General features: G+C 47.9%; 1 protein-coding gene across 2 annotated transcripts in view; it reads left to right on the forward strand.

Moving 5' to 3' along the window:
* Nucleotides 1-8,701: 8,701 nt before the first annotated feature.
* LOC142256015 (uncharacterized) overlaps nt 8,702-14,509 on the forward strand; it is an 11,312-nt gene continuing 5,504 nt past the window's right edge. Inside the window, exons 1-2 of one of the 2 annotated variants that reach the window (XM_075327504.1) lie at nt 8,702-8,713; nt 13,639-13,709. In XM_075327504.1, the coding sequence (XP_075183619.1) occupies nt 13,667-13,709 (43 nt within the window). In that variant the 5' untranslated portion in view covers nt 8,702-8,713; nt 13,639-13,666. Of the gene's footprint in view, nt 8,714-13,336; nt 13,376-13,638; nt 13,710-14,509 lie in introns of those variants that run through there. The other variant, XM_075327502.1, reaches the window with a different exon arrangement.

Raw genomic sequence — 14,509 nt, forward strand, 5'->3', positions numbered from 1 at the left:
TCAGTGATTTTTCACTGCACGTGTCTCCGTGCGGCGTACCCGCGTGTGCGTGATTGCCGCACGGAGACATGTCCATTTTTTTCTGGCATTACTGATGTTCCACGGACCACGCAGTGGTGTGGTCCGTGAAACACGTGCCAGAAAAAAACGTGCTTTTAAAATAAAAATTATTTTTACTCACCCGGTGTCCAGCGATGTCCTCTGCAGCCCGTTCTCCCTGCTGCTTCTGTGCCGGCTCATTACTGTCGCGCATATTCATGATGCACGACACAGCCAACCCGGAAGCAGCTGCTGCGGGGGTCACCGCCGGCCGGATGCTGCACCGCGGGAGCGATTAGCACCATGGACAGCGGGAGCGCGCACAGGTGAGTTGTTTTCTAAGTGCAATCACGGGCCACGGAGAATGGAGCCCAGATTGCACTTAGACAACCCACGTGTGCCGTGAATCACTGTGCGTGTTTTACACGCCAGTGAAAAACGTCACTGTTTTTCACTGACGTGTGAAACGTGCCTGATATAGTAAGAGCCACAGAGGAGCATAAGAGCCTGCTCCGGCATCTACTTGTAGTCTGTCCGACAAGAGGGAGACAGGCTCACCTTCAAGACCAAGCACTGTCATTACAGGAAAAGGGTGAGGAATAGGATATCTACTGTGGGGTGGAGCAGAAAGACTAGTTTCCGTAAGTGAAGAATATATGACTGATATGTGCTGTATACACAACAGGGGGGCGCAAGATTGTAGGACACGATATTACAGGGTACTGCTGTCAAATAAAGCACCCAAGAGCCTGTAGCAAACAATGAGAGTAAAAGTACTTGGCACAGAGACTAAGTCAGAGGAAATACTGAGGAGTCTCATAATGTGACTGTAGGATAGCAAGGGACAAGGGGCACCTACACTGTCCCTCACACTAGAGGAGCCTAGGCTATCCCTGACCTCAGGATTACCCCTGATGGTGGAGATGCCTGAGTTTCGGGCCTTGCTTTACTACTAAATAAAGCTAATATATTCCCCTATCGAAGAAAGGCGCAGGATTCTAAGGGTAAACACAGAATAAGACAGAAAAAACAAAAGATTAGACACATTATACACGCTCAGGAATAAACACAAAGAAACTAAAGTATCACAAAGACAAAAAAAACGCTCACAACAATATTACTCACAACCACCAGTAAGCCTGGGTAAATCCACCTATCCAAACCAGAATAGAGCAGCTATAGCTGGCACTATAGGAACAGTCCAGCCAGCATATATAGGAGGAGAGTGAATATGACTGGTCCTCCCATAGCATGTGACAAAAGGAGATTAACAACCAGACCAGCAGAGATTAACTCTTGCTAGCCTGCCTAGGAACTAAAAGTCTGTGAGTCGACTCCCGAGTTTCTCTGCGCTGATCATAGACATCAGAAAAGTTAGAAGGCAGAAGATTCCACAGATTCTGATGCCGCCATGACAGTTGGCAAGACTTGCAATAATCTCCTTGGGACAGGTGTCTGTGAGTAGGTTGTGCAAAGTGTTGCAAATACAAGCCCAATGTGGATGCTTATGCCAGTCACCCATCTACCTCTTTTCAAGTTGTTTCCTCTTGGTAACACATAGCTATAGCATTGGATGTGCTTTGTCAGATGCTAATACACCAGATTGGGTGGAGAGTCTTTGCACACTACGACATCGCGGGTGCGATGTCGGTGGGGTCAAATTGAAAGTGACGCACTTCCGGCATCGCATGCGACATCGTAGTGTGTAAAGCCTAGATGATACGATTAACGAGCGCAAAATCGTCGTAATCGTATCATCGGTGCAGCGTCGGCGCAATCCATAATTATGCTGACGCGACGGTCCGATGTTGTTCCTCACTCCTGCGGCAGCACACATCGCTGTGTGTGAAGCCGCAGGAGCGAGGAACATCTCCTACCGGCGTTACCGCGGCTTCCGTAGGATATGCGGAAGGAAGGAGGTGGGCGGGATGTTTACATCCTGCTCATCTCCGCCCCTCCGCCGCTATTGGCCGCCTGCCGTGTGACGTCGCTATGACGCCGCACGACCCTCCCCCTTAGGAAGGAGGCGGGTCGCCGGCCAGAGCGACGGTCGCAGGGCAGGTGAGTGCGTGTGAAGCTGGCGTAGCGATAATTTTCGCTACGCCAGCTATCACACGATATCGTACTTGCTACGGGGGCGGGGACTATCGCATGCGACATCGCAGCATCGGCTTGCGATGTCGCAACGTGCAAAGCCCGCCTTAGGTCTTTATTGAAAAAGAAGCTAAACAGAGCGCTAACGGGGGAAATACCTGTTATCACCATGTACTGAGAGGGTAAAGTTCATTTTTGTCTGGAAACATTGAAAACATACTGGATGAGTTACTATCACCTGAACTGAACTTTAAAGAGTCTGTGCCCAAGTGAATGGCAACGAATATTGTACCTCACAAGCTTGTGTCAGGACTGTCCACAGCCTAGAATTACCAGCACACCGGGTAAGTGGCAGCGAGTAGCACCCAAAAACCTAGGGGAACCTTACAGAGCTACAGATGAGACTATTGGACGAGTAAATGCTTCACTACATATCTCCGGGTTTAGATCTTCATCAGGTAAGATGCCCATCTCAGCTAAGAGGCCAAAAAGTGTTTCATCGCCATGTTACAATAAAGGTTAACCTTTCCTGAAGATTCCTGCAGATGTAATATTCATTCCCAGTCTATGTACCATCCTTGCCAGCACATACTCTGATGAGCAAAAGGGTAACAATGTTTTGCACTTTTGACTTTCAGGCTCAATATCTCACCATTGACTACAGCTTTGAGAGTTACGGGTACTTTGCACGTTGCGACATCGCACCTGCAATATCGTCGGGGTCAAATTGAAAGTGACGCACATCCGGCGCCGGTAACGACGTCGCAACGTGTAAAGCCTAGGAGAGAAGATGAACGAGCGCGAAACAGTAAAAAATCGGTGATCTGTGTCACGTCGTTCATTTTCATAATGTCGGTGCGTCCGCAGGTACGATGTTCTCTGTCATTCCTGCAGCTCCACACATCGCTGTGTGTAAACCCGCAGGACCGACAAACATCTCCTTACCTGCGCCCGCCGTCCACCGGCAATGCGGAAGGGAGAAGGTGGGCTGGATGTTTACATCCCACTCATCTCCGCCCCTCCGCTTCTATTGGCCGCCTGCCGTGTGACGTCACTGTGACGCCGCACGACCCGCCCCCTTAGGAAGGAGGCGGGTCGCCGGCCAGAGCGACATCACAGGGCAGGTAAGTGCGTGTGAAGCTGCCGTAGCGATAATGTTCACTACGGCAGCTATCACAAGATATCGCATGTGCAACGGGCACTATCGCGCTCGGCATCGCTACCATCGGCTAGCAATGTCGCAGCGTGCAAAGTACCCCTTAAGGTCCCGTTACACGCTACGATTCATCTGACGATCTCAGTAGCGATGTGACACACACAGATCATAGTTACGATTTGCCGAGATCGCACATAGGTCATTTAGTAGCGGTGACACGTACACATCTCACAAACGACGCAACATCGTTCAGCGATATATTGTTTGACCAAGGCGGTCGTGTGGATGTTGTTTGTCGTTGGCAGGGTCTCAAACGTAGCAATATGTCTGCTGCAATCCAAAACGATGAACAATATTTTGAAACTGAACGACGTGTCAACAGTCAACGATTTTCAACCTATTTGCGATCGTTTCGAGTCGCACGTAGGTGTCACATACAACGAGGCCGCTAACGATATATAATAATAATATAATAATATTTATTCACTCATATAGCGCTATTAATTCCACAGCGCTTTACATACATTGGCAACACTGTCCCCATTGGGGCTCACAATCTAGAGTCCCTATCAGAATGTTTTTTGGAGTGTGGGAGGAAACCCACGCAAACACAGGGAGAACATACAAACTCCTTGCAGATGTTGTCCTTGGTGAGACTAGAACCCAGGACCCCAGCGCTGCAAGACTGCAGTGCTAACCACTGAGCCACCGTGCCGCCTTCCGATTTGTCACGAACAGCCGGGGGAGTCACTCAGATATCCCGCAGCTGTTCACTAATTTGTCACGAACACGACTACTCTCTAGCGCCCCTCTTGTCGGCAGGCCACTTTTGGTACTGCAGGACAATGAATAAAATGAGGCTGCTGAGCTAATAATGTCCAATATTGGAGATCTCACAGCAAGGGTAAATGTATATAGCACAGATTTCCGCTAATGGAATATATATATACCTCGGTGCCCTTAATGATAGCACCCCAATAATTCTATGCAATAATAATTACGCTGCCACCGCCCAACTTTCAGGGATAGCTGGGGACCCGTTTCAGAGAGCAGAAGGCTTTTTGGACGGGTTTGGGTTCGTATATAGAACAGAAGGAAACAAACTATTACATTTTATATATTTAATCCGAAAATAGGCAGTGTTTAAAAAATATACAAGGATTTACAAAAGGGAACAATACTAATACAGTATAGACAATTTCATAAAATAAAAGGTATAACCGGGAAACTTACTAAACTCGTGCCATAGATGTGACGTCCGAATTTAGGGAGGGAGGGACTCCAAGAGAAGAAGATGGCAGAAAGATGGCCAGCATCACCACTTACTGATGCTCTCCAATACTGACGGAAGTGCGTCACGGAAACCGTGACCCCAACGACATACTGTATTGTCAGATAAATCGTAGCGTGTAACGGGGCCTTAAGACTGCCTTCATTTTATAGACAATCATCTTGGCTATCTCATACATAAATTTGACTTGCAGATATTTAGCATATGATTAGTTATGCAGATTCTTGTCATGTCACTGCATTGTTACTGTTTTGCTCCTGATGGTGGATTTTTTTTATTCCTGTATACCACAAATTACAACCTGTTCACATTCCCTAATAGCTAAGTGTGTTATTAGGTTGATGATTCCCCAGCAAAAAATCATTGGTTCTAATGGAAGAGCCGCCATGAAGGTTTCCCAAGGAAAGAGAAACAGCATCATCCATCTCATCAATAGCGGTCTCTGGGCCAAAAAAATTGCCAAACTGCATCATGTGAGGCCATGACAGTTGGAAGAATATGAAATGTTGTCCGTCTAAAGTTTGTAATACAGCTGTACTGTAGCACCCAGGGGTGGTCAGGCATGGGGAATCTCGTACCTGCGTTACTAGTCACTGGGCTGGTGTGATGATCTGGGATGTTGCGGTGGCCTGCACCGGCTTCGTGCCCCAAGGTGTACACCAATAAGGAGGGTAGATGATGGGGGTAGCGATAGGATGAATGTCGTAACGCCACCTGTGGTACGCGGCCAGGGATGAGCCGCCGCTGCTGTCGCTCTACTCTGGGGCGGATGGTAGTAGCAGCCAGACATGGTATCGCTCCCCACAGGTGGAGCGGGCCCCGGGGAGGATGATGAGAGGAGTAGTGTTGGCGTTTGGCGCCGAGGCGCGGGGCGGCGGCGGCAGTAATAAAGAGTCCAAGTCAGATGCTGCGGTTCCAGGTGTCTTTACTTACAGTTTGCGACACTCGCCCGGGTAATAATGGTCACCTACTCTAATGGGCTCCGCCGACCCCGGATAAGTTAGGAGAAACCACCGGTGTCTGAAAGAAGAAAGTCCTTTTCTAAAGTTGTCCTTCCTGCTGTGAGGCATCTGGGCTGAGTGCTCCGCTCTAAGCCCCAGGTCCTATGAAGAGAAGAAAGTGGTGATGGTGTCATGTCCCAGAACATACGTCCCGGGTAGACTGACTAGTGATTGTATGAGTTTGCTCCTTTTCTACCCCAAGAGGAACCCGCCCCCAGGAGGCTGTCCTAGTGACCGGGGAATTCCCATGCTTCGTGATGGCCAACCCCCTGCCTACCCTAGCTCAGCTTCCCAGAGAGAAGGCTCCTAAGCTTTATGTAAGGTGTGAATGTGGAACACCGGTGACTAACTCCCTCCTTACCCGAGACGAATAATACTCTGTGGCGACTGAAGCCTCAGGGGTGCCACAGTACCATTTTTTAAATAACCTGGTTATTTGAAAGATGGTACGCCTGCATTACAAACATTTGATCGTTTTTTTATGGAAACTTGAATACTCTTTTGTCACACTTGATGTCTTTAATTTATACTGTCATCCCACATCGACTGGCTATGACAGCAATTCACCATCATTTAAAATATTATAGTTCTTATTCTGAAGAATGCAAACAGTTTATTCTCATTAGTTTGGACTTTTTATTGAAAATGTTACGCAATTCAAACCAGTGACCTCTTGCTCGGGAATCAACTAAAAAACACACAGAGCTATTAGTGAATGTGAGAACAGGTTGTAATTTGTATTATACAGGAAGAAAAAGATTTTTTCCACAAGGAGCAAAACAGTAACAACAAAGAATCTGAATAACTAATCATATAATAAACAGCTGTAAGTCAGATTTATGTATGAGCTAAGCAAGATGATTGTCTATAAAATGAAATTGTCTCATGCTCAAAGCTGTAGTGGATGGTGAGATATGGAGCCTGTAAGTCAAAAGTGCAAAACATTGTTACCCTTTTGCTTGTCAGAGTATATGAAGTATCCTTCATTTCTTTCCTTTCTTAGCGGTTGCTGTAGGCAATTTTACTCTAAGGTTTTTTCCCCCAGGGGATTTAGAAGTCTGTATCAGAAAAACACATTATCCGCATATCTTAATGCAACTTATAGGGAATCTGTCACCACTTTGACCTTTTTAAACTATTAATATGGGCATGCAGGATATAGAATGCTAAAATAACCATACTTGTCTGTTTCATATCAGATGCCTTGCTGTTGAAATATCATCTTTTATCACTTTATGTAAATGAGCTCTTCCAGGCTATGGGGTGGATACTGCCTGGAAGATAACTCCGCATCCAGAGCTTATTTTAAATAAAAGGGGTGTTACCAGTGTAATGTGTGATGGCCGCTCTCTGCTCTCACTGCAAAGCTTTGCGTGATTATAAGGCCGGAGTTCCACTTGCATATGACTCGTGCAAGTCTCGCATCGGTATCACCCGGCACGGCCGCACACTCTCCTGACAGATGTGAGTTGGCTGCATGTATTACTATGCAGCTAAGACGCTCATGTCCGGACAGTGTGTGGCTGTCCCGGGTGATGCGATGCGAGACTTGCGCGAGTCATATACAAGTGGAACTCCTGTCTTAGGCCAGAGTTCCTATATGCAATCAAGAAATATTCTCCAAGTGGATTCAATATATCACTTTATTAAATAAATTATTTTTTGTAATTTTTTTATAATTTTTTGGATACACAAAGTGCAAAAAGTGCGACATAAAAACAAGATATACGTTTGGGTGAACAGAAAACACAGGACAGTGCGACCCAAAGACAAGGCAATAATCAAAACAGTTTATATAATGAACTATTGTACAGTATTCAGAGGAGCAATATAAATATATATATATGTACACGGAGATATATATCTCCTGATTAAAGTGCTTGTTTATAGTGCTGAATTATCAAATGACATGTTCCGTCTTATTGCACATCAATCATATTGCACATATCCCACCACATACAATGTACATATACGTGTATGGAAGAATAGTTTGGATAAAGCGCTTGACTATAGTATATATATAGCTTTTATAAACATATTGCACATATCCCATTAATCAAAAGTGGATCCACATTGGGCTAAACCCATGGTACACAATTAAAGATGTATTAACAAAAAGCCATACTCACTATGAGTACTGAACAGTGTGGCTAAAAATCAGCAGGATAAAGAGATTATATATAGTTATACAGCAATGTTAGCATTATAGCAGGCCCAACAGTCTAGCCTCAACACCCGCTCTTAATTACAATATAGGGAATTCATTCCCTGGAATAGCCACCTAGGGTAACTGTTACATCTTGTGGCTCTCCTGAGGCAAGGACTGAGGCAGTCTCCCATTCCTTGCCTGCCACGAGCGCTCCTGCTCAGCAGCGCCGAAGGTCTGCCAGACTGTGCAGTGTGCAGGAGATACCTTCTCAGAGAGGTAGCACAAGGGTGACACCTAGTGGTTCTCCTGTTACAAGGAGTGAAGCGGTCTCCCATTCCTGGCCTGCTGCAGACTCTCCTGCTCAGCGGCCCCGAAGGTCTGCGAGGCTGCGCAATGTGCAGAGGTTTACTGCTCAGGGAAGCAGTGAGATTCCCGTTATCTCTGCACATTGTGAGACTGAGGATCCCGCCTCTATTTCCCAGAGGCAGGAGGGTGAGCATGTGCAATGCGTGGTGGGTCCTGATTCGCTCACTGACGTCACACGGCTTGATGACAAGGCTGGTGACGTGGTGAATCCTGACTGGCCAGGCTGGGATGTCGTGGACCCTGATTGGGTCAAGTCCGTCATCTCCGCCTCGCGCCCGCCCTCGGGTGGAGCTGCACCTCCTTAAAAGCTCCCCCTGCCATCATGGCGGTGCGCGACCGCCCTTCTATGTTTGGATGTCTGGCAGTGTGCTGCCACGCCACTGCTCAGGCATTACTGTCTCTTGTGGGCTTGGCCCTTGCTGCTCCGGCAGTACCTCGTTTGCAGGCCGTGTTCCTGCCTTGCTGCTCCGGCAGTACCCCCGTCAACAGGCTGTGTTCCTGTCCCAGGTGAGCTCCTCAAGTCTCCATTGGACTCACCTGGTTATTGAAAGCACACGTGCGTGGGCACCTCTGTGCTACCCTCGTGCCATATTCTCGTGACTTCCACTGGCACACGTGCGTGGGCACCTCTGTGCTTCCCCGTGCAACAGGTACACCGAGCCGTGAGATCTGTGCCATACAACCCTCACGGGTTAGGGCAGATCGGTGTACATAGATCGTCTGTGACATTCCAGACGATCGCTAGCAGCAACCCGCTCACTCTTCACCCACCATAGCGGCGGTCCCTTACACCGCACAGTGGACCTTGACCGGCGGAAGTGTGTCGCCCTGGGCAAGCCAGGGGACACAGGTCACAACACCACCACACCCCACACTCCAGGTAGGCACACCTGCTAACCAGAAATCCTTGTTGCCTTCCTCCAGAGGTTGATGATGCACACCAGGGGGTGGGCCAGGCGGTTGGCTCCGCCCACCGAGGAGCTCACAACACTGGAGGCAGGAAGTTTCAGGCAGTCTAGTCAGGGAGGAGGAAGTGGAAGGAGTGGAGGAGTAGTCTAGACAGGGCTACAGTAAACAACTAAGTGAAAGTGACGGAAGGAAAGTAGAAAAGGAGGAAAAGCAAGCAAAGTGACAGAAGGAAAGAAAGCCTGAGAGCCCAGCTTTGTGTAGGGCTAGAACAGCAAGGTCAGCGACGGCGGTGACTGTTTGGAGGGGGACAGTTTGGAAGTTCCTGGAAGGACCCCGTTGGCTGTGTGCCCGGTGGTCTGGAGCAGTGTTCCGAAGGACAGTCAGCACCAGGGCAGGGGCCTCTCGGACCCCGGCAAGGCTAGGAGTCGCCAGATTTGCCAAATCCGTCAGTGACGGGGACGCAGATCCCCCAGCAACCAAGTCCCGATTGACGGCAACAGCCCGACCATTACCGGGGAGACACCGCCACCGCCAAGGCACAAGTTTCCCCAGGGCCAGCGCCTGCGGGCAAAGTGTAGGGCTCCTACGGCCCAGATTGCAGTCGGGGAGCGGGTAACCGGAGGGAATCCACCGCTACCATCAGACAACATAGGTGCAAGGAAGAGAAACGTCACCGTTACCTACCGGGAGTGCAGGTGCAGCCGTCTGTGGGACCGTCCTACCAGCCGTTGGTTTACCGCACAAACTGTGTCCGTGTGTCAGGCTGAGTGAGTACCATAGTGCCGCAAGGCACAGCGCTGCCCCCGCGTCCCTGCGCCCTCCAGGCCCTACACTCCACATCTCATCACCGGGCCCCGGGATCACCAACCCCTACCCACGGAGGGGCAACACAACACCTGGCTGCTCCGCATCACCATCCCCGGGACCCCCACACTGAGCAGCGGTGGTGCAATCACCACAACCGTGGGTGGCGTCACGAACTATAACAATCCCCACACCCAACAAACACCCCCTTTCACTCACGGGCGAGGAGTGTCGCTCGAGACACCCCGGGATCCGGCCCACGGCTTGAGCCACCAGGAGCAACTGCCGGACCCGAGCAGAAGGGGTGAGCGCGGTGTGCTGACACCCTCCTCCCCGCCCGCGACAGAAGCAGTCCATTTCCCATCTTGGCACGCTTCCCCGGGTCCCCATCGTAACAGGTTACCATTCCCGGTCTCAGGTCACACTGCCCTGGGGCATACGGAATATGTCATTTGATAATTCAGCACTATAAACAAGCACTTTAATCAGGAGATATATATCTCCGTGTACATATATATATATTTATATTGCTCCTCTGAATACTGTACAATAGTTCATTATATAAACTGTTTTGATTATTGCCTTGTCTTTGGGTCGCACTGTCCTGTGTTTTCTGTTTACCCAAACGTATATCTTGTTTTTATGTCGCACTTTGTGTATCCAAAAAATTATAAAAAAATTACAAAAAATAATTTATTTAATAAAGTGATATATTGAATCCACTTGGAGAATATTTCTTGATTGCATATAACTATGAGTCGTTTGTAGGATTATTGGAAGGTTTGGGGATCATAGTATATAAAAAAGTAATGTTATAAAAACGGTATGGATGTGTTGATTCTAATTCTGAGGTTTCAGAGTTCCACTTGTGTATGACTCGTGCGAGTCTCGCATCGGTATCACCTGGCATGGCCTGACAGTCTCCAGAGACAAGCGCCTCAGCTGCATGGAAATACATGCAGCCGTCCCGCTCCTGTCAGGAGAGTGTGCGGCCGTGCCGAGTCATACTGATGCGAGACTCGCACAAGTCATTCATACGTAAGTGGAACTCCGGCCTTACTGACACTTCTGCAGGGGCCTCTCAGCTTCAGCCTCCAGCTTGCAGGGAGACAGTGTGTCAACATTGTTGCAATAAAGCAGAAGTCAGAGAGCTCTAAAAATGTGTTTGGAAGAAGACAAATTTCCTTTCTCCTGTTCTGTGTCAGTTACTTGTTTCACAATGGTAACACCCCTTTTATTTAAAATAATCTCTGGACGTGGAGTTATCTTCCAGGCAACATCCGCCCCATATCACTTCTTTAACACCCCATAGAATGGTTCCTGGGGTAATTGACATGAATAACGCTTAAACAATCACAAAATTTATAGATAAAATCCAAATTCTTTATTGAAAAATAAATAATTTTATTCAAACAGGAGAACACACCAAAGAGGGATAGATATTATGCCGATATTAAAACGCTCAAGGTTAGCCAAATAATTGTTTTGTGTATTGTGTAGAATCAATCAAAATGGCATATTTACCTGAGCGATAGACTAGACCTTCCCTCCATCCCGACGTACGTTTCGCACCTGCTTTTTCAAGAGGGGCGTGTCAGGGTGGGAGGATGCTGCCTCTAATATACAAGTCTCTTCTTGCACAGAAAGGTACACACATAAACTGGATGTTTGAGGATATATATTTTGGCTGTTTTGACATTTACCCTGGATGTTTATCAGGTGGCCTATATCAACCAATCACAGCTCTGCTTCTATCTTGTTAGAGGTCAAGGAGCATGTTTATCAAAAATACATCGCTGAAAAGATCCAAAATATATAATCATGTGTGCCACCCCCGTGCCAGAAGCCGAGGCTGCTCGGATCCGGATCCGTGGTGGCTCGAGGGGTCTCCGGACCCGGGGGTCGTGTGGCCACTCAAATGAAGGGGGTTATTTACAAGGGGAGTTGTAGAGTTCGTGACGCCATCCGTGGTATCTGGTAATTAGGAGTACCACCGCTGCAGTTACCTGGGGGTGATGGAATGGGGCAGCAAGGTGTTGGGAGCTAGGGGTGTCGTGGGGAGCGAAGAGGGACACTTTCGTACTCACACAGTCCATAAAGCTGACACCGACAACTGGGTAAACCAAAGTTCTAGACACTGCTGCCGCTGAGGGGAGCTACTTTGGGTCCCGTCCCCGATGGTGTTGTCTGGTGATCTGTGACTTTCCTCCTGGCACTTAGTTCACTTCTTAGTTGGCCCCGGTAGCATAAAACTAGTCAGGTCCCGCTCCCCAGTGTGGCTAACTGTGGGAGCTTGCTCTCAGGGTTCACGCTTGGGATTTTCTGGACCGTTTTAGTGGAAAGTCTTATCCCCCTCGTTGCGCTAGTACCCCGATTTTTGGAGCAGGTGGAGAGCGGATCTTGAAGGCTCCATTCTCGTCGGGTCAATTGTCAGGTTGCCTGAAGCTACTCCCTGACCTAGGGTCCACGTACCCTGTCATGCCATGGTCCCAGCCCGGTGATGGTACAAGGCTGCCAGCTGTCCTCCTCGACAGTTCCTTGTCATGGTCCCCTGTGACCGGGGGTTTAGCTCCTACTAGGCCCAGACCAAATGTCTGCCACCTAGTTACTTCCGAGGAGGCCGGCTCCTGACCTTCTCACACTTCCACTTCTCAAGCTCAACTGACCTACTCCTGACACTCCTGAGCTCCCCTTAAACCAACCCCCCAAGTGGGCGACCCTATTCCACTCAGGCCGTCCACTGGTGTGTCTGGGGGGTGTGGTGCAGAGTGTACCTAGGACTTTACTGACTGATGTCGGCAACACCATATAGCTGGGGACCCATAACCAAGGAGAAGGTGGATTGCACAATACCTTATGATGACTTGATAGTCCAGGGCGTCACACATGCATGATGCGCTAGGTCGCCACTCAGCTTCATACCACCTTCAAAGGCACAGTTGCCTAAAATATGCAATAGCCAACACATTGAAAAAAAAAATCACTCTATAAATTAGCCGCCCCATAGCCTGGAAGAGCTCATTTATATAAAGTGATAAAAGATGATTTATCCACAACAAGGCATCTAATATGAGACAGACAAACATATTAACAGATGAAAAAGGTTGAAGTGGAGACAGGTTTCCTTTAAGAAAAAGCGGTCTAAAGGTGGGTATACCTAATATACAGAGGAAAGACAGAGATACGTTCCTTCTATACATTTCAGGCCAGTGCTCAGGAAGTTTCACCAACAAAAAGATTGTCCCAGATTGTTGCAGAAAAGATGAAAACATGAATTGGAATTTGGAGACCATGCAAAGTGGAAGTGGACAAAGTGCAGAAATGTGGCCTCTTAAGAACCCTTGAGTTAACCCTTTCCTCGCGGGTTGTGCCTCCTCCTCTTGGTTTCCCCCTCCTGTTTTAATCTTCGTTCTGCGTTCGTGTCCTGTGTTTTTGTTATTTTTGAACTTTGTATTAAACGTGTCTTTATAATCTGATTGGGTGGGTGCCCATCAGTGATAGAATCCCTATATATGCCAGTCCATCAGCGTCCGCAGTTCACACCGCGTCCTGAGCCTGGCACACGTGTAAGTTACTCATTTATGTTACGTGCAGTTACTAGAATTGATATTTTTTATTTTAACGTGTTGGTGGAAAGATTTGGAGAAACTGTAATTGATCAGAGACAAATTTACTAATATATTACTGATCTAAACAAATCTGCAGAAATTATATTGGCCACATTGCATATATACATTGCAGTAGGAAAAGCGGATACAAGTTATGGATCATATCTCATTCCTGAGTAGTGTTTCCTTTATGTATCAATATCTTTCTATGTCTATTCTAGGTTGGTGTATTGAACAATTTGCCCAAACATGAAGGTTTTGCTACTTTCAGTAGCCCTGCTCTTCTTTACAGGTATGTGGACTCTTGGGACAATGGTATTAATGGTTAAACTGGTGAACACTTATCTGAGTTTTACCTTGGTATATTCTCATGTATCTTATCTTGTAAGGTTCGTGCACATCGGAAACTTCTGCCGCAGTCCTAAGCGTATAATTTACCCCCTGTATATAAGGGGCTATGGGGTTCTCCCTAGTCTGTGTCACGACTCTTTATGCAGAGCATCTCAAGACCTGGAGATGCTCTGCGGCGCTTACAGATCTGACAGTGTGTCTATTCCTGGTGCAGATCATCTTGCCTTTGGAGATGCTCTGCTGCACGTACGGATCTGGCAGTGTGTCTATTCCTGGTGCAGATCATCTTGCCTTTGGAGATGCTCTGCTGCACGTACAGATCTTGTAGTGTGTCTATTCCTTTGTGCAGAGCATCTTGCTCTTGGAGATGCTCTGCAGCGCTTACCGATCTGACAGTGTGTCTATTCCTTGTGTAGATCATCTTTCCTTTGGAGATGCTCTGCGGCGCTTACAGATCTGACAGTGTGTCTATTCCTGGTGCAGATCATCTTGCCTTTGGAGATTGTCTGCTGCACGTACAGATCTTGTAGTGTGTCTATTCCTTTGTGCAGAGCATCTTGCCCTTGGAGATGCTCTGCAGCGCTTACCAATCTGACAGTGTGTCTATTCCTTGTGTAGATCATCTTTCCTTTGGAGATGCTCTGCAGCGCTTACAGATCTGACAGTGTGTCTATTCCTTTGTGCAGAGCATCTTGCCCTTGGAGATGCTCTGCGGAACTCACAGATCTGACAGTAGGTCCA

The sequence above is a fragment of the Anomaloglossus baeobatrachus genome, chromosome 11 (assembly GCF_048569485.1).
Source record: "Anomaloglossus baeobatrachus isolate aAnoBae1 chromosome 11, aAnoBae1.hap1, whole genome shotgun sequence".
Taxonomy (NCBI): Eukaryota; Metazoa; Chordata; class Amphibia; order Anura; family Aromobatidae; genus Anomaloglossus; species Anomaloglossus baeobatrachus.